Raw genomic sequence first — 26,947 nt, forward strand, 5'->3', positions numbered from 1 at the left:
TGTATGTGAGTGTGTTGTGTGTGTGTACCGAAATGGTTCAATAATTTATAATTTATTTTTATCATTTATAATGATAGCATAGGTAATGATGTAAGTATTGTATATCAATTCTCGTAATTATAATCTATGTGTATAAGCGATTCGCCCTCACGTTCATAGAAGGTCGTTCAGCTGAATCTTTGGCCAAACAAATCCAAATCCAAATCATCGCATTGGGTATTCCCCATTTTTGCTAAATGCATAAAACCATCTCATACTGTTAACAAATTCGATTACAAATTGGGTTCGTATTTGTAGTCTTTATCATCTCAATGTGATCTTCCGCTTAGCCCTAAGATCCGGCACTTGGAATCATTCGATCGATCGGTAGATTAGGAAATATGTATTGGCAGATTTTTTGTTTTTTTGTTTGTTGAGTGTTGGGTGCCGCACGGCACGGCACGGCACAGCCGGAACCCGTGAGCGTGTGTTTGTGTGTGTGTGATTGAGTGGGTGGGTGTGTGGTTGGAGCCTCTTTCTCCCGTTACCGCTCCCTGCTGCATGAGTGCTGATTATGCGAGTGTGTGGTGTGGCAGCGTGGCATATTCGGAGTATTCTATATTCATGGGGATTGCAACACTTCATCATCTCTGAATGAGATAGAGAGAGGGATATAGAAAAACTGTTAAATGCATTGTAGATCTTCCATTTTGGGCGTGTGGCACTTACCGACTGCGAGGAGGCGGATGTGTGTGGTGTTTGTTTGTGTTGCGTGGTTGAAATGATCGAAATCAAGAGCGAAACGAAAAGTAATTAAACGAATTTCTTCTCCTTTCTGTAAGTGTAGAATGAAAACGTAAATTAACAATCAACAAACAAGGGATGTTCTGAAATGTTCGATATACAGATGTAGAGCCAAGCTGGACACTGAAGAGTAAGCAATAAAACATTGAGATATATGTAGCCTATAGCTTGCTCACATTCAAGACAGGCTAGTAGAAGGTACAGGTCGGGACATTTACAGAGAGAAGCATCTTCGTTGGACTGCTGTCCGCGAATCGCTAGCCGCCAGTCAAGGGCTACTACTCGTTTAAAGGCTTTTGGAATGGTAGAAATGCCGCCAGAGCACGCTACAGCAGCAGAAGACATCGAGCCATCTGTAAGATTGAAGAATTCTTCCATTTGGGTTCTGTTTTTGTGTTTTTGTTTTAACTGGCATTAATTGAACAGAACGTAACGAGTTGAGCAGGCGGGGGGTAACAACGGATGGTAACGAGTAACGAGAACGCTGTTCGTTTTAAAGACCACAAAATGATCGGTTCGGTTAGCATGATTCTCATGGTATGGTACATCAGTGTGTGGGTATATGAATGTGGGTCTACAATCAATCAATCAATCAACCAGGATATACAGAGAGTAAAGTGTCTAGTGGTGTGTGTGTGTGTGTAGTGATTCCAGGTATTTTCTTATCATACAAGCTTTTATTGATTTCGTTCTACTTAAAATTGTATCTCTATCAGCTTGACTTGATGTGTGCAAATTGCTTGTAAAATTCTTGTAATTTTTCTGTAATCTCATCATCTATGTTATGTGTATGTATGTATGTATATTTCGTATGCTTTTAGCTTAGGTATAAACGCATAAACGTCTGCTACTAATGAACCACATTTGTGTTTTGTTGTTTTAATATAATTTCTTCATTTCTTTTGTTTCTAAATCTATGTATATTATTTATATAGTATGCATGTATAACGCCAAAAGTTCGGGTTTATAGCTACAAGTGCTACCAAAAAACATTAGTTCTCTATAGTTAACTATGCGCATCTTGACTTTCGAATTTCGGTATCGGTTTGAATAGATATCTATTTGACGAATCTTTCGAATTTTCACAGCATTTGTGGTATGTGGGTTGTGGGGTGTTGCTCTCAAAATAAATCCACATAACAACTAATTATATTAGGGAATTATGTTGATGTCCGTCCACATGGTTTTAATTGCCTAAACGCAACGCTCAAGTCTGAATTCTGTATTATTGTTGTAGTTAAAAACTATTCAAAATTAAAGCTTGTACTGGGTACACAGAAGGTCTCAGAGATGATCGTAGATGGTACATATGATGGGACCACAATGAAAGGCAAGGCAAAACTCAAAAGCGAATGGAAACAAAACACAACACGACACGAAATATACAGCAGGATATATTTACACACACACAGGGAGAAATTAAAGAAAGGTGAGTACAGTGCAGTAACGCCAGCAACATAAGAAGACACCGCAGCAAACACAGTCCCAGAACAGCCTATTCCAAACCAAATCGGACGGCACTGAGACCCGGGGATATCTGCTGCGGGAGGTGGAACGAACAACACAAGTAACAAAACAAAACAGAATAGAACAGAATAGGGGGAAAAGCAGACAAACAGTAATGGATCGAAGCGATCGCTTTAAACCACACAAGCTGAGAAAACTCCCATTACGCGTCAGCCAATGTCCTGCTGGACATTGCCGCCGGAGGATGAGGAGCTGCTGCCGCTAGCACGTGGTTGCTGACTGTACCTGTTCGATGACTGTTGCTGCCGCGGCTGCTGCTGCTCCTTCTGCTGTTGCTCCTGAATGTTAATACTTGGCGGCGTGGTGGGCGTGCAGCTGCTGCCCACAGGGAATGTGTCGGCTTCTTCGTCAAGGATTGCCTGCGTGGGCTGCTGCGCCTGCAGCTCCAATTGTTGCTGATCGGCCAGCATTTTGGCGCTGAGTATGCTCACATAGGTGCGGTAGCGACGCAGCTGCAGGATAAGCCAATTATTAGAATTTACACACACAAAATGGGGCGCTGGACGGGGCTCACTTCATATTGCAAATAGCTCTCCTTCTCCTTGTAGTTCTGCAGTGGCAAGCCCTTGCTGGGTATCGGCCCCTTCTTGTGCTCATTGAGCTCCTGCTCCAACTGCGCCAGCTGCACTTCGTGCGACTCCAACTGCTCCTTCTGCAATGTCAAAAAAAAAAAAGAACCATTCCATGAGCTATGGATCCCTTGTGTGTGTTGTATCCCCATTCAGATACTTGCCACCATTAGTTTGGTCTGCTTGCTGGGCAAGAGTGGACGCTGGAATCGCTTCTGGCTGCCCACGCCGCCCTCGAGTGGCGGCGCCGAAATGGCGGCGCACACATAGTTGATCGTCTCGACCCACGAGTGGAGCTCCTTGGAGTCGCTTGTCTGGAAGAGATACTCGGCCTGGTCGGACGTCTGCAGACGGAACACATGTTGCTTCTTGGTGTAGTCATTGGCCTTGGTGGCCAGGGCGTGATGTATGCGTATTGCATTGTGCAGATTGTCGGACATCTGTGGGATATCAAATATAAAAATTAGAAGAGTCCCCTGTCTGTCTGTGGCAGTACCCTCTACTCACTTGACTCTTGCGAAAACCATGCTCATCCTTATGCAGATACAGCACAAGATCACGCAGCGTGCAGTAGAACATCTTCCAGGAGCGTTTGCCGAAGGGAGCTGCCAATGGGAAAGGGGGTTTTAGGTCATGAAATTCTATTAGAATCGTATCCAAAGGATGGGATGCTCACTCTTTTTGTAGCTGCTATCGTAGCAGCATTTGCGCATCACATAGCCCTTCTTGTACTCCACAGCGGTGGCCAGTTCGGGTGCATCCAGGAAGGGATTCTGTCCAACATTTCCCAGTGCATTGTTGCCAGTGCGCTGCTGCAGATCACCCGCATCGTCATCTCTGAAAGAAAACATCTCATTTAATGACTGATTTAAACTGAAGAGATGGATTGTACTTACAGCGCCCATTCCAGCGGCTTCGTTTTGATGGCCTGATACAGTAACTTGAGTATATCCTTGGGAAAGTTCTCACCATCGTTGAGATCTGCCAGATTGTCCACGAATTCCGCACAGCTCATCTTGCGATTCATATTCTGGCCATGCAGATCCGTGTTCAGCAGCATTATGGCACAGGTCAGTGTGTGCACCGCATCCTGCGAGTTGAAGGTGCCCGGATTGCAGTCCAGAAAACGCTTCGAGAAGTGCACCAGGACCCGCTCGCGCTCCTGGGTCTCGCCGGACAGCGAGAACTGTTGCAGGAATTCGCGCAGCGACTGATCCAGCGACTTTTTCTCAAAGGTGAAATGCTTTAGATACTCATCGGCTACAGCCCTGCTAAAGTCGTTGCTGAAACGAAATCCAAAATGAGCCAAACGGTTCGACTGTCCACAGGATCTGTGGCACTCACTTCTTGCTGAGATGCCGGGAGACGTCGCTTTTCTTGAAACCGTCGAGGGAATACAGTCTTTTAGCCAGGCGTATGGCCGAGGGCATGTCCACAGCCTTGGGCGAGTAATGATAGGAGTGCAGCGATTCCACATCGCTGCCATCATCGGAAACGGGTGGCGAGGCGTCTCGCATACCCTGCGCCCCTGCCCCCGCACCCACCACCATCGTTGTATGCGGCTGCTCATCCGTCAGCGTGACCACATCGTCATCGGACCGAGCCGCGCTGCCACCGCCACCGCCACCGCCGTTGTTGTCCATGCCGCGCACTTGGATGACCACCTTGTGCTCCGACTGATCTCTGTCCCTGTCCCGCTGCTGCTGCTGCTGGGCACGCAGCTGCTGTTTGAGCTGCTGGCGCTGCAGGGCGGCCCCATCCGAGACGAGTATGGTGGAGTCCGAGTCACTGGGATCGCTAAGTACCATGCCGCCTAGAATATCGCGAGAACTCAATAAGTTATCGTCGTCTTGGTAGTCGGGACTAGATATATTCGAAATGGCCTCTGAGACGCTCAAATCGTTGCCACAACCGCTAACACCACCACCACCACAAGCACCACCATTGCCAGCCCCTGGACAGGTTAGCAGACCGGGCATGCCAGTGGGCGGCTGCAGGAAGGCTTGTCCGCCTTGTTCTCGCTGCTGCTGGTCCACCGCCTGACCATTGCCACCCAGGGCACCAAGGGCGCCCTTTGAGCCCGACGAGGACATTACCGACGAGGACACCGATGTAGGGGAGGCCGGACTGCCTGCAGCCGAATGCTGCGGCGACGAACTAATGGAACTTGAATGTGAATTTGAATGCGATTGCTGACCGTAGAGTTGCTGCTGCTGCTGTTGTTGCTGCTGTTGTTGCTGCTGCTGTTGCTGCTGATGTTGCAATAGTAATTGTTGCTGCTGCTGCTGGAGCTGTTGCTGCTGCTGCTGCTGTTGGATCTGCTGCAATTGATGCGGCTGCAGGGGTGCATTATAGGTCCACACAATCCGATCTCGATCCGATGCCTACGTAGGGATGGGGTGTATATAACAACAAAAAAATAGAGATTAGTAGTCGAAAGTGTAATTTCAGGGACTGTAATTTCAAGATTAGTTTTTGTTCGATTTCGATTTAGGTTTTAGGTTATTTTTGGTAGCTCTTGAATTTCCATTTTGCCGTTGCCCAATCTCACTCTGCGGAGAGTCCTAAACAATTGCAAAAGTGGCTTTTGTTTTGTTTGAAGCGTTCTCTGTGTTTTTTTCTTTTTTGCTGTGTGTCCTGTGTGTCTGTGGTATGCGTATGCAGCAGGTGTACGACAAGTATTTGGTGTGTATGTGTGTGTGAGTGTGTGTGTGGATAGGTGTTTTGTTTCCTCATAGATCCACATACGATATAGAGTATGTTTAGCAAATCTTTTAGTCTACTTTCAATCAATTACTACATATACAAAACTGTTCCAAGCGCAGGCAAATAAATCAAAAATTGGCAACTCAAAAAAGATCACAAGGAGATCAAAATCAAAAAGAGTCAAATATCACATTAATCGGCATGCCAACTATGCAACATGGCAACCTTTTTGCATAGGATATAGTTTAATTTGTTGCTGCAGCTGCCGCCGCTGATCGTCGTCTTCTTGCTAGTTATCGTTGCAGTCGTTTCTATCGTTACAGTTGCTGCAGCTGCTGCTACACTGCTTTCGCACTCGCTCTCGTTCTCGGTATCGGTCTCGCTGCTATTGTTGTTCCCTATTGCTGGTGTTGTTGTGGCACTGTTGTTGTTGCAGCTATTCAGCGGTTCACTCTCGATTTCACTCTCGTTCTCGTTGTTGTTCAACGCCGACGAGTTGTGGACAATGGTCGCCACCGACGATACAGTTGTGGCCGTCGACTAGAAAGCTCACACATTCGTAGACAATAAATTGCGCATATATCAAATTTGAGATAGTTGAGAGAGAGTAAAAATATGAGAAACAAGAGAGAACGGAGAACAGAGAACAGAGAAAACGAAAAGAAGAAAGATACACGAAACAAGAGAGTAAGATAGACAGAGTTGTTTAGTAGTAAGTAGGAAAGATTAAAGTAACGAGTGGCAATGGAATGAGAATTAATGTACAACACAACAACGAGTAATGGAAGGTCGCTAATAGGAAATTTCAAATTAACGAGTGGCGATGGAATGGTACTCGGTACTTAGAGTAACGAAAGGAACTTCTGGGAATAGGCGGTGGTGGGAGGGAATGCATATGGTATATGAATTATAGAACAATGCAATGGTTTTACAATCAAATATATACACACATACGACAACAGCTACAGTAACCAGAGTTAACGGCAAACTGAACTCTACAAAGCACTTCAAACGGGATGGAGGTTCAACGGGTTGGCGGGGATTACACGGATTATTACATGATCGAGAGAGATAGAGAGACGTGGAACCGTATGTGTGTTTTTTTTTTTTGCAGGTTGGGGGAGCTGGGGGAGATCGATCTGGCGGAAAGTTCGACGTGGCACTCTAGCGACGGTATTTCATCTATGGCCTATGGCCATCTATGGGCGGCTAGAGAGCTCCAGCGATTGGAGTGGATGTGGTAGGAGAACATTGTGCGCTCGACTCAACGCCTCACCTGCGAGTCCTCGGAGTCCTGACGCGTGTCCAGCAGCGTATTGAGTGAACTATTCACATCCTCATCAATGTCGATGGGTATCACAGCCGCAATGCCCTCGCGCTGGATCTGCTGCAGATGATCCTCGGACTTGCTGGTGCGGAAGCCGGCGGCATCACATTTGCGCACCACATGCCCATTGTGATGGCGTCGCACAACGACACCACCAGCCCCGCTACTCGACTCTGGAGCCAAAGAGCTCGGCTCTGGGCTTGTGGGCACTGAATTGGCCGTCTCCTTGTCGATCAGGGGCGTCGACAGCGAAATGGGTGATGTTGGCACTGAGAAGGAGGTCTCATCCTGCGAGGTATTGGCTGCGCCCAGGCCCACGCCCATGGGCATGCCCATGCCGCCGCCACCCGCCTCACTCTTGACCGTTGGGGACGAGGTGGAGCCCGAGGCAGAGTAGCCGGGCATACGGGCAGCACAATCGACGGCATCTCGATTGCGCTGCTGCTGTTGTCGCGTTGCGGCACGCTGCTTGAGGGCACGCAGTCGCTGCTTCGTAGAGCCGGAGCCCAGCGAATTGGTCGAGTAATCCTCGTCGCCGGCATCGTTCTCCTCCTCGTCGTAGGCATCATCATCGTCATCGTCGTCCTCGACCAGGCACTGGCGATCGCTGTCATCCTCATCACCGCGTCCCATCCCGCTCTGGTACGTGTCTATGTTGGTGATGTCGTAGTGGGTCTGATCCTCCTCGCGCTCCTCCACCTCTGCTTCCACCTCCTGCTCCTGCTCTTCATCCAGCTCGTCCTCATTCTGGTAGTACTCGTATCGTTGCTGTTGCTGCTGCTGGCGATAGCGCTGCTGCTGCTGGCGTTGCCGCTGGTTCCTGCTGTCCTCCTCTAGGACATATTCGCCCTCCTCATCCCGCTCCAGCTCCTCGCACATCAGCAGCGTGTCATTGGTGAGCGAATCCTTGCGGTTGTAGCTGTTGTTGATGCTGTCCCGTTGCTGCTGCTGGTGCTGCTGCTGCGGCTGCTGTTTGCGCTGCAGCTTCGCCTCACGCTTCACCGAATCCGAGCTGGTGTTGGTGGGCGAGTCCACCGAGGAAGAGGATGTGGGCGATGATTCGCCCGATGCTCGTGGCGCTAGGGCGCCATTCATCCGGGAATTGGGCAGACGAATCGGCGAATCCCGCAGACTGTCAACCTGCAAGGGAAAATGGGGGGTAAGTAAGGAAATCTCGTGCGACTGTCGTTCCTTTACTCACCTTCTTGGCCTGGGTCGTTAGGTGATTGCTGGGCTGTGGTGTCCTGGACAGATTCAAGATCAGATCCCCCGTCATCATGTAAGCCTCAAAGCGTGGCGCCTTCGCCGGCTGCGGTGGCGCCGAATTCGGTTCTGGCTCCCTCTCTGTGTCCGGCTCTCGCTCCGTGGAGATTCTCGGCCGGGTGACGGGACTGCCGCTGTAGCTGTTCGAGTGCTGCAACGATTGCGGTGGCAGCTGGGAGTTGTTCGCACTCACGTTACCGTTACCGTTGCCGTTCCCGTTACCGTTCGATGCCTTTGTGGGTATCTGGGAGGATCGCGGCCGCTTGTTCTGTGGCGAATGCAGCACGGGCACGGGCTTGGGTGCTGGGCACTTTCGCGCCTGTGGAATGCGTGAGGGTCGATGCGTGGGCGAGGTGGCGTCCGAGCCCGTTGGCGATGTTGGAGCTGCACTTGTGGTGAGTGTTGATGTCGTCTGAACGGTGGTCTCGACCACCTTTATCTTTGTGGAGCTGGCCGAGGAGTTGCGGCTGTGTGTGTGGGTGGTCGTTGTGGTGGATCCACTGGCCAGCAGCGGCGAGGAGTTCTGCCGCAGCGATGGCAAGTGTGTGGGCGACTTGAAGCGCAGTCCGCTGGCCGCCGGAGAAGATGATCCCTTGCTGTTGTTCGGACGATGGTTGGGCGAGGAATTGGCGCTGTGGCTGCTGTTGTAGTCGTAAATGTTGGGAGATTCAATGTCCACATAGTGTGGACCCCGTGTGTTGGCCAGCTGCTCTTTAATGCGTGCCTTGAGCTTGGGATCTAATGGGTTGGATGATAATTGGATCGTGATTAGATTCATATCTTTGGACATTTCTTTGGATTCCACTTACCTCGCTTCAGCTCCAAGGTCACCAACTGTTCCGACAGACGCAGGCATTTGAGAACTATCACACAAAAAGATAAATAAAGATTCCTTGTGATGTTTTCTATAGGGTTTACTCACCTTCCTTCGTTGTATAGCGATGGACATCGGTTCCGTTGACTTTGAGGATGACATCCCCGGCTTCGACCTGCAACAAATATATGGATGGGAGGGATGGCTTGTTAGTTCCGGCCGTAATCGAATCACTCGACAACAAAAGCGCTTATTGATTTTCTCTTTTTGGGCTTTCGGTTTTTGCACGCCACCGTCTGTCTGGCCCATCCAGCAAGCACTATGGCTATGGCTGTGTCGACTGTCGGCACTTGTAAACTATTTTTAATTTTCTTCTCGATGGGCCTTCAACGCAACGCAAGAGTGAACAGAAACAACAACAAAAAACAGCAATGGCAACAAGGAAAAGTAGGAAAATAGCATGAAATCACAACGTGGGCCTGCCTGCTCCCGTCTATCGCTGCCACCACCGGCAACGACATTGGCGCCTTATTTACTTGCTGACGTAGAAGCGAGCGAGCGAGCAATGGAATGAGCGTCTCCGGAGGAGAGGAGACGTCACACTCAGTGTCCGTGGCGGAATGGTACGAATACGCGTCCGTACGCTACGAACGCTAATATGCTCCACCACATGGATTATTCAATAAATGGTGAAACCCCCTAGCACAGAGGGTACCCAAAATACGACACGCGCCAGGCGCCATCTTCCCCGTCATGCAAAATGCATCAGCAGCAGTGGCAGCAGTGGTAGCGGCAGCGGCAGGAACACAGCATTACTTTTATTGCATAATTAGTTTTTGCTGCTTCCCTCACTTGTGTATTATATTTATTATTAATGTTTTTTTGGGGAGTATAGCGTTGCCGCCTCTTGGGTCTCTCGAGGATTTGTTTCCACTTGGCAGCCGAGAAGGCAAAGGGGCCGCAATTAAAAACTAAAAGTCGCACTACTAAGTTATGCGCTCTGCTCTCCAAAGTTCGTTTACAATAAGAACGAGCGAGCGATGGAGACGTAGGCGAAGGCGTCAGCTGAGCATGAAGCGCGAGCACGTTCAGTCTGCACGACAGAGCAAAAGTCTGCACAACCAAACAAGCCAGAGAGAGAGAGGAGAGAGAGCGCGTGAGTGCGCCCAAGAGAACTGATGCAAAGAGAGGCAGATTCTGAGTTCTTGTGGGAGGCAGAAATGCAATTCAATTAAAACTGTGTTTAATTAAATTGTTTTCCAAAAAAAAAAAAGAAAAGTGCATTATATAACCCGATGGGAAAAGGCAGGGTAGCAAAGGGTGTGGTTTTGGTGGGGTTAAGGCAATTTCTAGCGGAAAGAAAGTCTCAAATCCGTAATGCGAATTTGATGTTTCCCCTTCCACGCCATACCCCCATTGGCACCAGCAGACGGGCTCCTCCTGCAGCACTCACAAAACATGTTTTCCGCATTAACAAGCTGCGATTAATGACTTACAGCAAAGGTGAAGGCTCTCTCTTTGCCTTGCTCTTTCCCTCTCCATCATCTTTTCATCAGATATTTCGATTTGGCAGTTTACAAACACAAACACAATGCAGCAGGTGCACACTTCTGGCCCCTCTCCTTAGTCTAGTGAAGTCGGTGTGCTCATGCAAAGTAGCACACACTTTTGCATTTCACTTTCACGCGTTCGTGGGGGAGAGGGCAAAGCAGTTGAACCAGGCAGAGGCAGAGGCAAAGGCAGGCGCAAGCAGTCAAGCAGGGAGAGTCAAACCAGCAGAGCAGGCAGAAACCCGGTTAAAAGTTAAATCAATCAGTTACACTCGATTGCAGCGGGCAGGTCCATCCCCTCCCTTACCAACCCAACCCAACCCACCCCACCGCCCACCACACTCTTCCTCTTTTCACCCTTGGATGCAACACTTGCAGCACAAATTGAAATTGGTTTGAATTGATTTGTTTTCCAATGACACTTTGATGAGTGTTTTTTTTTTTGTGCATTTCCAACGTTATCTGCAAGAGACATCTCTCGCTCGCACACACCTATTGGGGGACTTACGGCACTTTGAGGGCGTTGCCAGATGCAGGAAAAGTGCACTTGCTTGAGACTAGGGTTCACAGAACTGAACATTAAATTAACCCTGGCAATACATATACATTGGGAAAACAAAAGCAAACATTTATTTGTTCTAGTTAAACATTAACTCAACAGTGCAGTAAATAACGGAACGGAAATCTTATCAGTTGGATCCCCTTCCTAATACCACACTTAACGCTTGGGAATGACATGTTAACCCATTGGCAACCTAATAGTTCTATCAATTTTAGCAATTTTAGCATTCGATCCTCACATTCGACTATCAATTAATGAACACTAGAAGCAGCAATTAATGTCCAATTTAATGGTCAGTCCGCTTGTTATTTCGGAAGTGTTGCACAACAGATACAATATTTATGTATAGATGTCCATATATAGATTTATGTTCAATGACGTTTTATTGACACATCGCTACCGACATTTTCCAATATCAATTAACAATAGCAACAACCGAACGAACGCCCACTCACTAATATAGCGGGTAAACAAGGCAATTGATTGACTCTACGAGTACGATTACGAGTACGAGTACCAGTACGAGTATTGGTGGCGACGACCTATTCAAGTACAGACCTCTGTGTGCCTGTGCACTACCTTCACCGTTATAAGTCGAGGTGGATGTCGATGTGAATGCCGTTGTTGTTGTTGTTGCTGCTGCAGAGTCGTTGACAGGCTGCAGTAATAGAAAAACCCACTAACCTCCTTTGCTGCTGGGCAGAAAAATCAATGTTAGGCGCAGATAAACCCAAGCACCCAACGCCACCATGGGCGTTGGGCAATTGACGCATACAAAGTAAAAAAAAAATAAAAAACTTTAAAAAATGTAGAGCTGCAGCCAGAGGTAGACTTTGGCAGGCGACAGGTGGAACGACATTGGAGTAGCTAATGGTTATGCCAATTCTGTTGCTATTTGCATTCTCGTGTCATTTTCAAACTGCGATAGACTAGACAGTGTTCTATAAAGTGGACATTGGCTAGTGTCCTGTGTCAACCATTCATCAGGCGGCACATCAATCACATCACACCCGATATTAGGTGTCAGAATGTGTGCCATTTAGTGCGGATTTTAGCGGATGATTGGATTGGTGATAGCACAAAAGATTATGGAAATAGAGTACACAATTTATTTGGTTGATTTTCTGTATAGACTACTGCATTTCTCTGGGACTTTAAGTAGAGCGAATCAAAGTCATTCGCATCATTAAAGAACCCTACGAAAAGGGGTATTACTCCTACACAATTGGAAACATACATATTCATACTACCCTCAGAATTACACATGTAATTCAAGTAATTGTCCTCCATCTCTATTGTTCCGTTGTTTGATTGATAGTCATATCATTTTGCAGCCCTGGTCGATAGCAAACACAAACATACACACACATGGAAACATGGAAACAAAGCTCCCCTCTTTTCTGCACGGCTTTATTGTTGTTTTATTCAATATTCGAACGACCTTGCCGGCCTGGCTCCCCCACATTTATTGTGGATTTCCTTTCATATTTGCGCACGCCGTCGAAAAAAAAAAACAAGAAATAAAAGCGAATCAAATTAGCATGGAATGAATGGTTTATTTCATTATCGTGCTGCTCTCTCTCCCTCTCGTGTGGCTGCTCTGCTGATGATTGTGTAATCGCGGGAATCGGAAGTCACTGAAACGGTGATGTTATCGCTGCGATGCGTCCCCCCAGCCCCCCCACTAACACTTAATAATGTCAAAAATGTAGGGGAGAGGCAAGGGTAGATGTTGGCTTTGTAACGTTGCTGACCTATTGTGATACTTAATAATGTGCGAAATGCCACAAAGACTAGGGGCGATTGTTGACTGACTGTTGATTGAGTGATACCACGGCATGCCCCCACCACCCACTTGACTGGAACTCGAAGCGGAAATTGCCTTTGCATTAACCGCAACTTGAGAAACCTTCTTCTTCCCTCATGTTCTCTAACATCCACTTACTCTCTATCACTCTCTGTAGCTTATAAGAGCCAGTTGTTCTTGTCTATAATTTAAGCCAAGCTTTCAATTATATTTCAATTTGTGGGAAACTCAATGAAGAAACCATGTCTCAAGTCTCTCATCTGCCAGCTCTTGTCTTTAATTAAATGTTCATTAGTTTTTTTTTCCAGCATTAAGGCAAAATATCGATTGTTAAGAAGACGTGTTTCTTGGCTACACAAAACTGGCAATAAACTAAGATATTGCTCCCTCTTCACCCGTATCTTCAAATATCGCAAATAGATTAAAATTAGCACAGAATATGCGCAAAACTGCCAGGAAATTTACGATATTTACCATATTTAAAATAAAAAAAAAAGAGCCAGCGAAAATGTTTTGTTTTTGCCAATGTTTGCAATTTGTGCAAAACGCATAAAAATGACTGCAACAGGAACAACAAGCTGTGGAGAATGTTACTGCGACTAAACTGATACCCTCTAGGTGGATTTTCTATTGGTTAGTATATGGAAATTATTGGGCCGATTGATATCATATTTCACTATCACAATTAAAGGAAAATAAATAGAATTCTACGACTGGAGGTAAAAGATTGAATCTTGAATAAATAAATACCATAACAACTCACATATACTCCTATAATAATGGGGGATTACAAAATAGAACCAGGCAACAACAAAAACAAGAAATGTTTTCGCAAACAAGTTGGCCAACGATGCACACAAAAGTTTTGCATGTATTGCATCGCACTCTAGGATTCTAGCGGCTTTCAGTTTTTGTTTGCTTTTTTGGACTTTTATTTTAAACAGTCGAAGCAAGAACAACAACCGGGGCCTGTGCCTAGAAGCAGGGTTTATTTTTGATATTGATTTGCATTTGCCTTGGCTTTTGCTGTTGTTGTCTGTTGCAATTTCTGTGCGCATTTTGGTTGCACTGCTGCGAATGTGGGCCACAAAAACGAAAGAGAGAACAAATTCCAAGCCGGCCGGCCGGTAGGTAGGCCACTTTGCGTCTAATTGAGGAGAGCCCACTCTCAGAGGAGAGACGAAACAAAAGCAGCACCACCGGTAGTCAAGGTGGGGGTGCTTAAGATGAGATGAGTGCTGCCACTCAATTTGCAGACAGACGTACAGACAGCAGCCAAGTGGCAACACTGGTGGAGATGCACCGTTGTTGCTTTTGTTATAAGTTTTATACTCATACTCTTGCAGAGTCGTGTATTATTATTTTTTCCTCTAGTTTGTATTATTGTATTTATTTGTATACACATGCCCATGAACGAATGTGTCCGTTTGCTTATGAGAAATTTTTACTGTCATTCGCTGAATGTGCCCGAACCTGCTCTAATGGATCACACTTAATCTGCCCTAGGGGTTATTCGATCTACAAGGGTATTCGAACCTTCGGTCGGGACCAAAAACATAGCTTCCTTTTTGGTCGTTTATCTTCGGTAATGCTTGGACGCACACACGAACGGGACGGCCAGCGAGCGAGCACAAACAACGCCAAATATAAATGCTTTGGATTTAGCGCAAAGTTTACTGCTTCAGCAGCACTACACTACGCTTTCTACTACACTTTTTGCATGCCTGCTGAGTGCCTTATGCACTTATTGTTCTTATTATTTCTTTGATTGTTGCTGTAGTTGCTGCCTGCCTGCCTCTGCCCCACTGCTGCTGTTGCTGTTGCTGCTGCTTATGCTGCTCGCTGTGCCGTGGCGTGCAACGAACCGCAGCGATGGAGCCGCACAGCGTGCACACAGGGTACACCTCAGGGTCTCTACCACCCTCTCAAGAAGAAGAAATGGTAGAGCGCGGAGAGAGAAAAGGAAAAAAAAAGAAGAAAAGAAAAGAAAAGCCAACTTAATAAACGCGTGCACAATTTTTCATACTGTTGTAATTCAATTAAAGCGAATTTACTCTACTTTTTTGCACTTTTGACTTCAGCTGAACCGAACGAGCAAAAGGGCAGGAGAAAGGGCAGGGAGAAAAGTACCAGGCAAAAAGAGAAATGTAAGTCAAATGCAAAAGAACTCTTGACATTTCATTTCTTTAAAAAAAATTCTGCTACTGGCTGTAGACTGATTTTTTGTTGTTGTTGTGATTTTCTGTGCTTTTCAGAGCTTGAAGTTTGCCGACTATGAACTCTGATGTGACGTTTCCTTTAACGTTTCAATTGTCATTACCCACAATTTTCCAGGCGATAGACCACACCGTTCGTCGTTGTCCCAGCGTGAGATCGGTATTAGATGGACGGGGGCCAATCTAGATTCTAGAAAATCAATAAATAGCTTGGAGACACTTTTTGTTCCATGTTTTTCCACTTCTGTTGTCTGTGTGTGCCTTGTCGGTGGCAATTAATTTGTTCCCTCCAACAGCAGGCGTAGCCGAGAGCCAACAAAAGTCGTTTGTCATTTCCAGTTAACGAGTAATTAAGCAAAACGTTAGAATTTTGCAACAGAACCAGAAGCAAACCGAACAGAAGAGACCAGACCACACCACACCACACCACAAAACAAGAAAAACCGAGAGAACAAAAGAAGCTCAGGGGAAATGGCTGGAGAAATAAATGCGAAAAAGTCTGTGCAGGCGAAATGGGTTTGGCCACACATTCGTTTCATTAAAAGTTCTGTGTCTAAAGAAGAAAGGAAGACGAGAGGGTAGAACAAGTGTAGCACTCTCTTTCGCAATAGAAATTTAACAAGTATGGCTGAAAAGAGTCGATAAACTGACTAATCTGAGATACCCATTGATCGGTTGGTTGTTTGTATTTATTTATTTTTCAGAATAGGAATTATTTGAGGCCCCAAAATGTCTAAGTACAATTTCCTTCTTTTACATACATACATATATGTACATATGTATCTCCATCACATACCCTTGTATGTGAGTACCAGGTGCTAAGAAACCAGCTGAAATCGAAGGAGATCTAAGACAAGGATAGCCAAGAGAGGAGCATGGAGAGGGAGAGCAAACTATCTACAAAGTGCTGTTGGGACTGAAAAGATTAATGACAAAACAAACACATGTGTGGACAAATTTTGAAAATAAATATATAAAAAAAAACCCACAAAAGTTTTTAGATGATAATTGATCATGTGTGTTGCGCGTGGAAACCATACAGAACATAAAATACTGTGTGTTGTTTTTTAAGAAATTTTCCTTGAAATGGAAACACAAATTGCATCCCTGTATTGTATGGATTAATCAATTGCAAATCAAAATATCTTTCAGGAATAAAATACCATAAAAGAGTGACCACATCATTTAGGATTACTTTATTCGCGCAATTAAGCGACAATTTGCCATTCACCGTCTGCCGTCTGTCACCCCCGCCACCCTAGGCAGGCACCAGACATGCCAGAAAGACGTTTGTCACTCCGGAATCTCCAGTTGCAGAAGCAACAGCAGGGAGAGCAGCAGAGTCCAAACTGCAGTCTGCGCGACAGAGAAAACGGAAAAGCAAAAAGCAAGCAAAGAGAATGAAGGCGACAACCGATGACAGCATGAACAAACACAACAACACGAGTACACACCCTCAGAGACTCAGAGACCGCATGTGTGTCATTTGTGTGCGTGTGTGTATGCATTCATTGAAAAATAAAATTGTCCCGCAACCAGAATGACGACATATAAATAAAATACACTACACCCGATGGGATCGAATCGTTAATACCCACTAAGTAATTTGGTATGGTATTAACTATATCTTGAATATCAGATTCTATTCAGCCATATCTATTTGTGTCTCCACTTAGGGCTTTCGTATACTGTAAGTACTCGGAAGAGATCGCTTTTGATGCCCACACAGATTAATTAAGGAATTGATGATAGAGGCACGCTATCTACAATTAAGATATTCTTCCCAAATTTGAAGCACGTAGTCAAGACAGTTACAGTTATAGTGATATACAGGAGGAAACCATCTCAATTGGATAATTATTAAATACCGTATAGGGAAAGGCAGCAACAGCTTATCTCAGACAGTAAAACGTACCCTGTACCCTGTAGTCGATCATTGTTATCTTCTTACAACAAAAGCGCGTAGTATACCCCATTAAATAGAAGAGATAAAATGCATACATTGTAAGATGTGGTAAGGGGTACCCCGAGTGCTGCGCGACACTTGCTTGGCCACACAAAAGCAAAGACAACAAGCGAGAGGAGATCGGAGATAGAAGACAAAACAAAGTAAAACCCCAACAGCAAAACAACAAGTTGTAAAGCGAAAGCGATAAGAAATTGAAAAAGTGCGTGCCGGTGCATATGTGTGTGTATGTTTGGCTGCTGCTGCACAAGGTATATTAAGTAGGAAGGTACATACGTACATGCGATCGAGCCATCGAGTACAGGGCGTACTGAGAATTGAATGAGTGCGCGGGATCTATGAGACGATGCCGAACAACCATTACACCATAATTCGTGAGGTAACGACCTTGCCCGCCACTCTTCTGTTAAATATACCTTGCCACTGCAGTTTACTGCTTCTGCCCGCTGACAATTACCTTCGAGGCAGCGCAACAGCAGAGCCTTGGCTGCTTTCCTTCCCTTTCTCTGACATACCTGGGGACATTGGTTCGTTTTTGTGGATTGCATGGAATTACTTAATAATTTAAACAATTTAAAATTCCAAGCGCGTTTTTTGCACTCTGCTGTACGTTTGTTTCTTGGGCAAAGGCACAACTTTTCAATGATGTTTCTGTAAAGCCAAAACGTGATTCGAAGAAGCCAGAGAACTCTGTTTTCATGTCATCGGTTGGATTGTTACCACGTCCGATAATTATAAAGTGTACCCCGTCATTCATTCTGTGTTTTCTGAGTGTGTGCGAGAGTTTTATTTTTAGAAGAAAATAAATTTTTTTCTTTGCATTTGCTTTTTACAGCGATGCATTTGCATTTTGTTTCGACTAGACTCCCTTTTTACGTTGTTTTGCATTTAATTTGAATTAGAGTTGCCCCGCGACAAATTAATAATAATTCAAATGTGCAGCACGTAAAGATAATTCCTAACTATTTACAGCAATATCCGTTGGGGGCGGTCATTAATCTGCAGCTGACTTTTTGGGGGGAGGAAGACACTCCATAGATAAATATGTAGTATATTTATTCTCGGAAATTGCAGTCAGATTTGTGTACTTTTTAACGCATCAACAATTTGAGTTTGATGTTACACCCATTAGAATATTCAGATAAGACAGTTAATCTTTGTTCTTTCAGCTGATGCATGGAATGGAAAAACTTTATGAATCATTCGTAGAGTTGCGTCAAACGCTATCTAATCCACAATCAAATAGGTAAGCAAGGCAAGTTGTGGTAATCATCCTTTCCATGAAATGTTTATGATCAGATTTTGTTTGAAATTGTCAAGCAATGTTGGGGATTATCACTCTTCTTTTTAAGTGTCAGCAGGCCTAATAGAAACATTATATTTTGATGGACAATCATTGCACAATTTCCCTTAAATTTAAACAAAAAAAAAACAAAAATGATTAAGAATGGGGGACCTACCAAAGTAAATGTGTGCGTCAGATTGTACTATTTGTCATATGAAGTGTTCAATAGAATGTTTCATTTTCCTAACGCATAGTATTTCTCTTTAAAATAGAGAAATCAAGAATACGTGTGTGAATTTACTACATATGAATCCAACTCATATCACCCACCATTCTTAGGGTATCATTAAACGCAGACACAGATTCCCCGCCCGACCAGATGAATTGTTTGCGTTACTTTGTTTCTCTGCGTTTACTTTTGCACCCCGCTCCAAACATTTGCGATTCGATGACATTAAACGGTAAAGCAAAACCAAAAACTGATACGAGCGAACGAGAGAGCTTCTATCTTCTAGTTTGTTGTGCGATTGTGTGTGTTGTGTGAATGGTTCTATCTGCCTGGCATCCCTATTCCTCCCCTCCAATTAAGACGAGCTTAGGGAGAGCGCAGCGATGACATCACAGAGGAAGAACCACATTTTTTGTTGCTTTGCAAATTGAAATGCTTTTCACATACGCAGACAGGCAGACAGACAGATAGACAGACAGCATAAAAAAGTGGAAAATATTCTTATCAAGAGGCAGAGGGCACACAAATGGGCGCGCCGCGTCCATCATCCCATCCCAGGCCTTGGACGGCGTCAGGCAGGGCAGGCAGGGACACTTGGGGGCAAGACATAAAGGAAAATGTTGCAATGCCAAAAGTGAACCCAAAGGGGAGTAGGAGTAAAAGTGGGAGCTCCTGCTTGGTGGTTGATGAAGTCATTGCTTCGCTCTTTTACGGGAGAGAGTGCGCCGCCACTGGCAGGGAGGAGAGCAGGAGACTTTTGTCCCAGACAAGAATATGGCCAGTGACACACACGTTTGGACTAGGGCTATGGGAAGTGGTGGGTGGGTGTCGTGTCCTGCATGGGAGTCATTAACTTACCGATCCGCAATCGGCTGCCGGCGAATTCTCCACAATGTCGTAGATGACATGTGGCGGTCCAGTTGATCCGAGCAACGAAAACCCGAAACCGGAATGCTGTTCGCTGCGTCGCAGCACCACTTTCAATTCCTCGGTCATTGCGCCCCGTCCGTCGTCCGTCTCCGCCTTCAGCCCCCAAAAAAGATGCCGCTCCCTGTGCGTGTGCTGTGATGTTGCTGCTCCTGCTGCTCTTTCAGTGTAGTGGTGCGGGTGTCGGTGTCTGGTACTCTGCTTGGCTTACACTTATGTTTATAACTTTTTTCATATATATATTTAATTTGCTGCTGGCTTAATTTTCGTTCGTTTTGGGCTTGGCTAACACGCTGCCGCCACTTCAGCACTTCTTTTGAGCAGAGCAGTCATTTACACACAGCACAGAACAGACACAAAACGCACTCACAACACGCACACACACTCATCACTCTCACTCACACTCACGACACAATTACGGCTACAGCTTTAAAATCGACTTCTTCGCGGATTTTGTTTATCATTTTTGTTAAATTGTTTGACTGCACTCTTGCTTGCGGCTGGGCGCAGCTGTAGCTCCTTTAAACGCAAATTTCCAACGGCCACCGCATCACGAAAACTTGTTTAATTTTTTTCTTTTTCTTCGTTTTCCTCTTCTTTTTTGTGTTAGACTTTTCGCCGCCGCCGCAGTGTTGCTGCGTGTCGCTGCCACGGATCACAGTGGTTCAACCGCACATTCTAGCGCGTTTGCGTGTGGCTGTTATTAGCAACATTTCCGTTTTTCTACTTTACCAGCAGTAATGCTGATTAATTAATTCATTTCTTTTCCAATTAAATTCGGTCGAAATACGCGATCCGCGAAGTTGTTGTGCAGCGTGTGACCAGTGTGACCGCGGATCTATCAAAAAAATATACCACCTGACCCTCGCAAATATACCGCGCTTTACCTTCACATTTTCAAAATATACCGAAGAAAAAAAGGACTTAGCCCACTTAGCCCCCTATATTAAACCAGTGAAAAACATTCAATTAAGTCGCGGAAAAAAAACTGTGTAAATTGTAGATCCATCTTTAATATTAGTAACTAGCTAGGACCCGCAGCACTTTGCTTTAAAATTTTGGTTTGAAAGTCTAGAAAGCGGCATAGTATCTGTTGTGCTTTTATTTGAATTAGTTAAACTGTTATTTGCATATCCAACTGGGCTTGAGCGATGTTTTCCAGCGCAGACTGAATTTTCTCAAGCAACAGCTCGCCTTTTTGAACAACTTCTTCTAGATCCAGTGCGGTCTCTTGATTTTCCATTTCTAGCCGCTTGAGACTCGAGTTTTGGAGCTCAATCGAGCTGTCTTCGTTTGGCAGGGACTCAATCAGTGTGTCAATATCTTTGGCGCATCGTGCAATTAGCTGTGCGAATAGCTGAGCATAGTCCTCCTGCGGTTGACTTGGGTTCGGCGTTTGAGATCCGGTGCGGTCGAAATTGGCGAATTTACTGGGATAAGAAGTCTGCTGAATGCAACCTATAGCGTTGCAATAATGCTCGGCTTGCTGAACGTACAAATGAACACATTAACAAATGGTAATGGGACAACTAAACTATAGCGTACTTGGTTTACGGTGTCCTGCAGCTGCGTCAGCCTGTCTGCCATCCTTGCATTTGTTTTTAAAGTTTTTTTTGTTAGAAAAGTAAACAATAGGGATGATAAACAGCGTGACCGTGACGATAACGATAAAAAATACCTTCCGGCCAAAAATTAAATACCATTTCAGTTTCGAGAAATACCATTAAAATACCAAAGCCAATTATGAAAAACCACCACGGTCACGCTGCAATAGGGATGATAAATATAATTATATATATCAATATATCGATTTTGATGATGATTCGATTTGTATAGAGTTGCCAGATAAGTAGAGTTTCTTGGCGCAATTATTCAAAGAGACACTTAAATTATTTTTTGTTTATTCAAACTAATAATTTAAGAGAACCACCCTTCTGGTATATATATAAAAATAGTTAACCTTGGGCTGGTGAAAGTAATTAACTATAACCACCTCGCGTCTACCAATGGTATTTTCCAAATTCAATATCTTCATAATTCGTGCACCTAAGTTAATTATATATTTTAAATTGATGCATCTTCCCCTCCTCCACATCACTGACCATTCCAAATTATGACATCAAATTCCACTTTGGTTCTGCAGACGGGGGGTGGAACTATGGACAGTAGCCCGAAGTCGATCTGCCGCATCAGCTTAAAGGCGCGTGCAATTGCGCGACTTTTAGATAAATCACCGACACAGTTTTATGACCGTCGGAGATATTCAAATTTTACAGCCCCGCCTCCCCACCCACAAGTGGCACAAAGCACTTGACTCATGCGTACCGCACACATGCGCTCTAGCCGAGCACTTCCGTTCCTGGCCGGAGTCGGATCGTCTGGATTGTTTCGGGTTTGTTTTGACAAGGGATCCATAGACTAAGACAACATAGGGCAGGGGACTGTGGGTGTCATAACCGCTCAAAACTGTAAAAGAAAGGGAACGCTGCGCAGGAACGCGACGACTGGGGGTGGGGGTGGTTCTGTCTTGGTCTTGTGTGTCCAGATGTTGCGGACAATTATCATATCAGCAGCACATCATTTACAGTTAAGTGAAAAAGCAGATTGAGCCGCGATCGGAAGAGAGAGAGAGTGAGCGAGAGGCCACTTCCTTAATAAGCTGCTCCCGTGGGTCCGAGCGCATCAGTATTACGTAGACTCTAGCCGCGGAAGGAACCACCAACTCGATGGATTGTGAGACCTGCTATTATGTGGATATTAACAAGTCGTGGCTCAGCCAGACCCAAGGCTATACGGACTACAGCTATGGCTACGATCAGAGCTATAATCAGGGATACACTGAAATAGAGGCCAACTGGTCGTCATCCAACGATGCACACGAGCTAGAACCGCACAGATCACCAGACAGGCAGGAACGGCCAGTTCGAGAGTCCAATCCCAAGGCCAGGGCAGCCACATCGCAGCGCAAGGAGCGCACGGCATTCACCAAATCGCAGCTAAAGGAGCTGGAGAGCGAATTCTGCTACTCAAACTATCTGACGCGCCTGCGACGGTACGAGATCGCTGTGGCCCTGGAGCTGACGGAGCGGCAGGTGAAGGTCTGGTTCCAGAATCGGCGCATGAAGTGCAAACGCATCAAGCTAGAGGGAGCAGGAGCCATTGCCATCGCCACTGCCACCAAGACGCACTGCTAGTTTGTACAGGGACATATTTTAACACAACTTCTCTTACAATTGTTCGCTTACTAAGTAATTAGAGTAAAATGTAGTTTACGGCTATTTCTTCAACTTCTTGGACTTGACCTTCTGCAGGGGCTTGGCCAGCGTCTTGGCTGCGGCCAGCTGCAGCTTCTGTGTGACGGCATTTTTGGCGGCCTTCGGTGCCGGAGCGGGCTTCTTCTTTTGCACACCGCCAGAGCCAGGTTTGCGCTTCAGTTTGTCCTCCAGCCGGACAGCCGCAGAAGGGTTTTTCTTCTGCGACTTCTTGGGCGGCGGTGGGAGATCCTCCTCTTCGTCGCTGTCCTCAGAGTCATCGCTGGCCTGCTCACTCTCCCCATCCTCCAACTCAAGATCAGAGTCATCTTCGGATGCATCCACATAGTCCTCGTCATCAGAGTCCTCGTCAATGGTGGTGCCCAGCAAGTCTTCCATGCGAACCTCCTTCTCTTTTTTCTGTTTCTTGTTGGACTTGGCAGCCTCGCTTGTGGATGGTGCAGTGGCTTCTGGCGATTCCTTGGGTTTCTTGACTGGCTCCACCACCAGACCCGAGAAATCAATTCCCAAGTGCTTGTACTTCTCTTGCAGCTTCTTGACTTTGCCAAGATTGGAAACAGTGCGCTTCTGGCAGGCAGCTTCGCTCCAATTGTTTTGCTTCTTAACGCTGTTCTGCGTTTGCTTGGTGATCTCCGAAACGTAGATTTCTTTGCCAGCCTAAAGAGCATTGGAACAATTACAGTATATAGTATATTTCTATCCCTTTGCTGGCCTTACCTTATTTTGTACCCTCTTCACTGAGGTCTTGAAGTAGTTGAATTTCTGGCTTTCGGGCGGAATGTACGACGCCTTGACCACTTTCTGGAACATTAGATAGTTGTCCATGGTGTCGGCGGCCACCTTGGCCACCTCTGGATACTCGAACTCGACAAATGCAAATCCCTTGCTGTTGCCAGAGCGTGGGGAACGGGCCAGCCGGACACGCAGCACGCGACCGAATTGCTTGAAGTACTGTCGCAATTGTTGCTCAAAGAATCCGTGCGGCAAGTGCTTGATGAACACAATGCCGCGCTCTTTGCGCTCCTTCTGGTCCTCTGGCTTGGACTTTGGCAATTTTTTCTTAATCTGAAATGGAGGCACGTTTACAGTTAGCAGGCAGGCGGCAGGGCAGCCATTGGGAATGTTGTTCCTGTTACCTGTCCGGAGACTACAGTTTTGCGCGCCTCTGGCTTTTTAGTGGGGGAAGCCTGTTTGGCTATCTGCTGTGGCTTGGGCTTCTTTACCGGCGCCATATTTAGTTCTCCTCAACAATTAAAACCAAAAATTAAACGAAAATGAACCGCACGTGGAGCAGAGTTGTATGGGGGTAACACTGATAACGATACGCAGTCGCTATCGATAGGAGTGCGATAGCCCCTATCGTTGTCTCTGTGTATTGTATGTTTTATTTTTTTGTCATTTTATTTTGCCGCCACAGAAGTTAAGCAAAATGGATTGGAGTGTATCCAAGTATATGTCCTTTGATCCTGATCAGGATGAGGAAGAAAGACAGAGCTACAATCATAAGGAACTCAAGACTTTCCTGGCCAACTCGACCATAAAGGATCATTTTGGATGTGCGCATCAAATATCAGATTCAAAGCGGGTAAGGTAAACAGACTGCAACCAGAACTGATTGTTCTCAAATGCCCTTTTTGTCTCGTACAGCTGCTCAGCTACTTGAGCGCGACTTTGTCCAGCTATGCAGGGGGAGTTTTTAATCTGGAGCAGCTGCTTGATCTCTACATCTTGGCCATAATGATGATGACATACGACGAGGAGAATTTCATGGTCACTATGGACCGCTGCATGCTGGCGGATATTGTCTCCAATTTAGGAGATAGTTTAGAGCTAAAGCAGGTACGCTGTGCAGCAAATCCACCCCCGCCTTCGTGCTATATGTTTGAATTGCATTTCAGATTCACTTTATTGCCAATGGCCTGTACGACAAGTTAGTGCTAGGCGTGGGAGCCGAGCAATTGGAAAATGTCTTTAATGTGGAGGTGGCCATTCCTCCCCTAGTGCTCTCATCTGGCCATGGCAGGCACGTTGCCATGGCCCTGCTTCTGACCATCTTGGGCAGGTACACCAAAGTCCCAGTAAAACTGCAAGAGACTGGTAATGTGAGTAGTCGCGTGCCAGGCATTGAAGCACGATTGTATTGTCCACATTTTCAGGCACGTAATATATTCGAAATGGCAAAGTTGGTCAATTGGCAGGAGCTGGCGGACTCTGGGCAATATAAGGACATGTTCCTACTGATGCGATCGATTTGCCTGCTCCTAAATATGCGAAAAATTCGTGAAGAGTTTATCGATGATGATCTTGAAGTGGAAATGCACAAATTCTTCCTAAAAGTGCACTGGGGATTGGGAAAATCCGACAACCAAACAGCCTTTGTCACTATGGTTAGTTTGTTGCACGTAACTGCTGCCGATTAAACATTAACAAATGTATTTTGCAGGTGGAGCGATTCATTGCGTTCTGCGTTGTGCGTGGAGCAAGAAAAAAGTAGGACAATTCCGGAATATAGTATATTATATTTATTAATTCTAGCTATCTTTTAGTGTGATGTAGTCCCCAGTGCGCTCCTTCAAAGATACGAATGCTGTGAGAGAAGAGAATAAGTATTATTTTTTTTATCCTGGAATGCTGGAGAGCAAACCATATGCTTCCACAATAAACGAAAACAAATTTGAATAGTTAATTTCTTGCCGGATATGTAATTGCGATGGCATGGGGAAACCATCGATACTATCGATAGTGCCATCGATGGTTTTAGAATGCGTCTAGGGGGCACGTGTTGGGGTCTGGTTCCACAACATTTAAATACTTTTAAGCGCAGAATTGGCAGTGGCGATTGAAATTTGCACGCACGAAACAAACAGCACCAGCGCCAACTCACGTCTCAGCATGTTCTATCTAATCGGACTCGGCCTTGGGGATATCAAGGATATCACAGTGAAAGGGCTCGAAATTGTGAAGCAATGCAGTCGTGTGTACCTGGAAATGTATACCTCGATTTTGGGCTGTAGCCTTGAGGACATGGTGAGTAGTAGTCTTGGGGGCAGGGCAGGTGGGCGCGGGAATACCGATTACACGAATTTTCACCCAAATTTGTTGGCGTTTCCTTGCCGTTTTGTGTGTTGCAGCAAGAATTCTACGGTCGACCGCTGCTGCTGGCGGACCGTGACCTTGTGGAGCAGGGCGCCGATGAGATTCTGGCGGGAGCTGGCGAGACAGATGTGGCCCTGCTGGTCGTCGGCGACCCCTTCGGCGCCACCACGCACACAGACTTCATTCTGCGCGCCAAGGAGAAGAACATACCCTACAAAGTTATCCACAACGCGTCCATAATGAATGCCATCGGCTGCTGCGGCCTGCAATTGTACAAATTCGGAGAGACTGTGTCCATACCATACTGGGACGAGACCTGGAAGCCAGACAGTTTTTACGACAAAGTCAAACTGAATCGCCTGCACAACATGCACACGCTGTGCCTGCTCGACATCAAGGTAAAGGAGCCCACCCCCGAGTCGCTAATGCGCAAACGCAAGGAGTATATGCCGCCGCGCTTCATGAGTGTGGCGGAGGCCGCCCACCAGCTGCTCAACATCGTGGAGAAGAAGGACGCGCTGGAGCGCAACACAGTGCTCAATGAGCAATCCCTGTGTGTGGGCCTGGCACGTGTTGGCCAGGAGACGCAACAGATTGCCGTGACCACGCTGCTCGAAATGCGCTCCACAGACCTGGGCGGCCCGTTGCACTCGCTGATCATTCCCGCCAAGGAGATGCACCCGCTGGAGGTGGAATTCCTGCAGCAGTACGCAGCCAACATCAAGCTCGATGATTACAATCATTAAAATTAATTCCCACCGACTTTGCATTGAAATGAAATCAAATGAAAAATGATGATGTATCTACACATAAGCGTTTAGGAAATGTTGTATATGCATAGTAGAAGGCCATATGGGCGACACATTGAATTGAATTTAAGAAGCTCGAAGCTCTGCATCTCTCCATGGATTATAAGAAGAAAGTGATATACATATGTATGTGGTTTCCCCCACTTGGCTCTGCCCATCTGCTTAATTCCATCTGTATCTGTATATGTAGTTTGCCAATTGTCAGCATATAAAATAAAATTGCATTAACCCATTACACG

At 45.9% G+C, this 26,947-nt stretch overlaps 6 protein-coding genes across 13 annotated transcripts; 3 read left to right on the forward strand and 3 right to left on the reverse strand.

The window, feature by feature from the left end:
* Positions 1-241: 241 nt before the first annotated feature.
* Positions 242-20,376, reverse strand: LOC111070479 (PH and SEC7 domain-containing protein). 8 transcript variants are annotated; one of them, XM_041591702.1, is made up of 16 exons: positions 19,463-20,376; positions 9,098-9,164; positions 8,985-9,038; positions 8,114-8,913; positions 6,862-8,052; positions 5,811-6,125; positions 4,224-5,263; positions 3,776-4,162; positions 3,556-3,716; positions 3,387-3,484; positions 3,044-3,319; positions 2,825-2,962; positions 2,536-2,762; positions 960-2,323; positions 709-814; positions 242-629 (listed from the first exon to the last, which is right to left on the reverse strand). In XM_041591702.1, the coding sequence occupies exons 1-14, from the start codon at positions 19,598-19,600 to the stop codon at positions 2,203-2,205; spliced, it is 5,013 nt and encodes a 1,670-aa protein (XP_041447636.1). In that variant the 5' UTR covers positions 19,601-20,376; the 3' UTR covers positions 242-629; positions 709-814; positions 960-2,202. The 8 variants fall into 8 exon arrangements, with proteins under 8 accessions (XP_041447636.1, XP_022216823.2, XP_022216814.2 ...); XM_022361131.2 differs by lacking the exon at positions 5,811-6,125 and having other exon boundaries at positions 709-1,136; positions 4,224-4,692; positions 5,077-5,263; XM_022361122.2 differs by lacking the exon at positions 5,811-6,125 and having other exon boundaries at positions 709-2,323; positions 4,224-4,692; positions 5,077-5,263.
* Positions 20,377-20,618: 242 nt separating this feature from the next.
* Positions 20,619-21,199, reverse strand: LOC111070530 (mediator of RNA polymerase II transcription subunit 21). The gene is made up of 2 exons (XM_022361142.2): positions 21,077-21,199; positions 20,619-21,017 (listed from the first exon to the last, which is right to left on the reverse strand). Exons 1-2 carry the CDS (start codon positions 21,116-21,118, stop codon positions 20,646-20,648), a joined length of 414 nt encoding a protein of 137 aa, XP_022216834.1. The 5' UTR covers positions 21,119-21,199; the 3' UTR covers positions 20,619-20,645.
* Positions 21,200-22,245: 1,046 nt separating this feature from the next.
* LOC111068586 (homeobox protein MOX-1) lies at positions 22,246-23,173 on the forward strand. The gene has a single exon (XM_022358166.2). It carries the CDS (start codon positions 22,258-22,260, stop codon positions 22,723-22,725), a length of 468 nt encoding a protein of 155 aa, XP_022213858.1. The 5' UTR covers positions 22,246-22,257; the 3' UTR covers positions 22,726-23,173.
* Positions 22,723-24,077, reverse strand: LOC111068563 (MKI67 FHA domain-interacting nucleolar phosphoprotein). The gene is made up of 3 exons (XM_022358112.2): positions 23,940-24,077; positions 23,521-23,868; positions 22,723-23,460 (listed from the first exon to the last, which is right to left on the reverse strand). Exons 1-3 carry the CDS (start codon positions 24,033-24,035, stop codon positions 22,807-22,809), a joined length of 1,098 nt encoding a protein of 365 aa, XP_022213804.2. The 5' UTR covers positions 24,036-24,077; the 3' UTR covers positions 22,723-22,806.
* Positions 24,078-24,158: 81 nt separating this feature from the next.
* LOC111068584 lies at positions 24,159-25,482 on the forward strand. Its single transcript, XM_022358151.2, has 6 exons — positions 24,159-24,388; positions 24,451-24,642; positions 24,702-24,905; positions 24,960-25,190; positions 25,247-25,293; positions 25,350-25,482. The coding sequence occupies exons 1-6, from the start codon at positions 24,233-24,235 to the stop codon at positions 25,357-25,359; spliced, it is 840 nt and encodes a 279-aa protein (XP_022213843.1). The 5' UTR covers positions 24,159-24,232; the 3' UTR covers positions 25,360-25,482.
* An 81-nt stretch (positions 25,483-25,563) lies between these two features.
* Positions 25,564-26,947, forward strand: LOC111068578 (diphthine methyl ester synthase). Its single transcript, XM_022358136.2, has 2 exons — positions 25,564-25,830; positions 25,935-26,947. The coding sequence occupies exons 1-2, from the start codon at positions 25,696-25,698 to the stop codon at positions 26,643-26,645; spliced, it is 846 nt and encodes a 281-aa protein (XP_022213828.1). The 5' UTR covers positions 25,564-25,695; the 3' UTR covers positions 26,646-26,947.

The sequence above is a fragment of the Drosophila obscura genome, unplaced genomic scaffold (assembly GCF_018151105.1).
Source record: "Drosophila obscura isolate BZ-5 IFL unplaced genomic scaffold, ASM1815110v1 contig_150, whole genome shotgun sequence".
Taxonomy (NCBI): Eukaryota; Metazoa; Arthropoda; class Insecta; order Diptera; family Drosophilidae; genus Drosophila; species Drosophila obscura.

Bases quoted from the DNA above. Each gene is read 5' to 3' on its own strand.
- LOC111070530 (XM_022361142.2), bottom strand. From the start codon at position 21,118: ATGGCAGACAGGCTGACGCAGCTGCAGGACACCGTAAACCAA. The intron at 21,018-21,076 runs GTACGCTATAGT...TTGTACGTTCAG, and splicing joins TGCAGGACACCGTAAACCAA to CAAGCCGAGCATTATTGCAA.
- LOC111068578 (XM_022358136.2), top strand. From the start codon at position 25,696: ATGTTCTATCTAATCGGACTCGGCCTTGGGGATATCAAGGATATCACA. The intron at 25,831-25,934 runs GTGAGTAGTAGT...TGTGTGTTGCAG, and splicing joins GCTGTAGCCTTGAGGACATG to CAAGAATTCTACGGTCGACC.
- LOC111070479 (XM_041591702.1), bottom strand. From the start codon at position 19,600: ATGACCGAGGAATTGAAAGTGGTGCTGCGACGCAGCGAACAGCATTCC. The intron at 9,039-9,097 runs GTGAGTAAACCC...TTTGTGTGATAG, and splicing joins TCGCTATACAACGAAGGAAG to TTCTCAAATGCCTGCGTCTG. The intron at 3,320-3,386 runs GTGAGTAGAGGG...GATATCCCACAG, and splicing joins ATGGTTTTCGCAAGAGTCAA to ATGTCCGACAATCTGCACAA.
- LOC111068584 (XM_022358151.2), top strand. From the start codon at position 24,233: ATGGATTGGAGTGTATCCAAGTATATGTCCTTTGATCCTGATCAGGAT. The intron at 24,643-24,701 runs GTACGCTGTGCA...ATTGCATTTCAG, and splicing joins ATAGTTTAGAGCTAAAGCAG to ATTCACTTTATTGCCAATGG. The intron at 25,191-25,246 runs GTTAGTTTGTTG...TGTATTTTGCAG, and splicing joins AAACAGCCTTTGTCACTATG to GTGGAGCGATTCATTGCGTT.
- LOC111068586 (XM_022358166.2), top strand. From the start codon at position 22,258: ATGGATTGTGAGACCTGCTATTATGTGGATATTAACAAGTCGTGGCTC.
- LOC111068563 (XM_022358112.2), bottom strand. From the start codon at position 24,035: ATGGCGCCGGTAAAGAAGCCCAAGCCACAGCAGATAGCCAAACAGGCT. The intron at 23,869-23,939 runs GTAACAGGAACA...CCTCCATTTCAG, and splicing joins AAACTGTAGTCTCCGGACAG to ATTAAGAAAAAATTGCCAAA. The intron at 23,461-23,520 runs GTAAGGCCAGCA...AATGCTCTTTAG, and splicing joins TGAAGAGGGTACAAAATAAG to GCTGGCAAAGAAATCTACGT.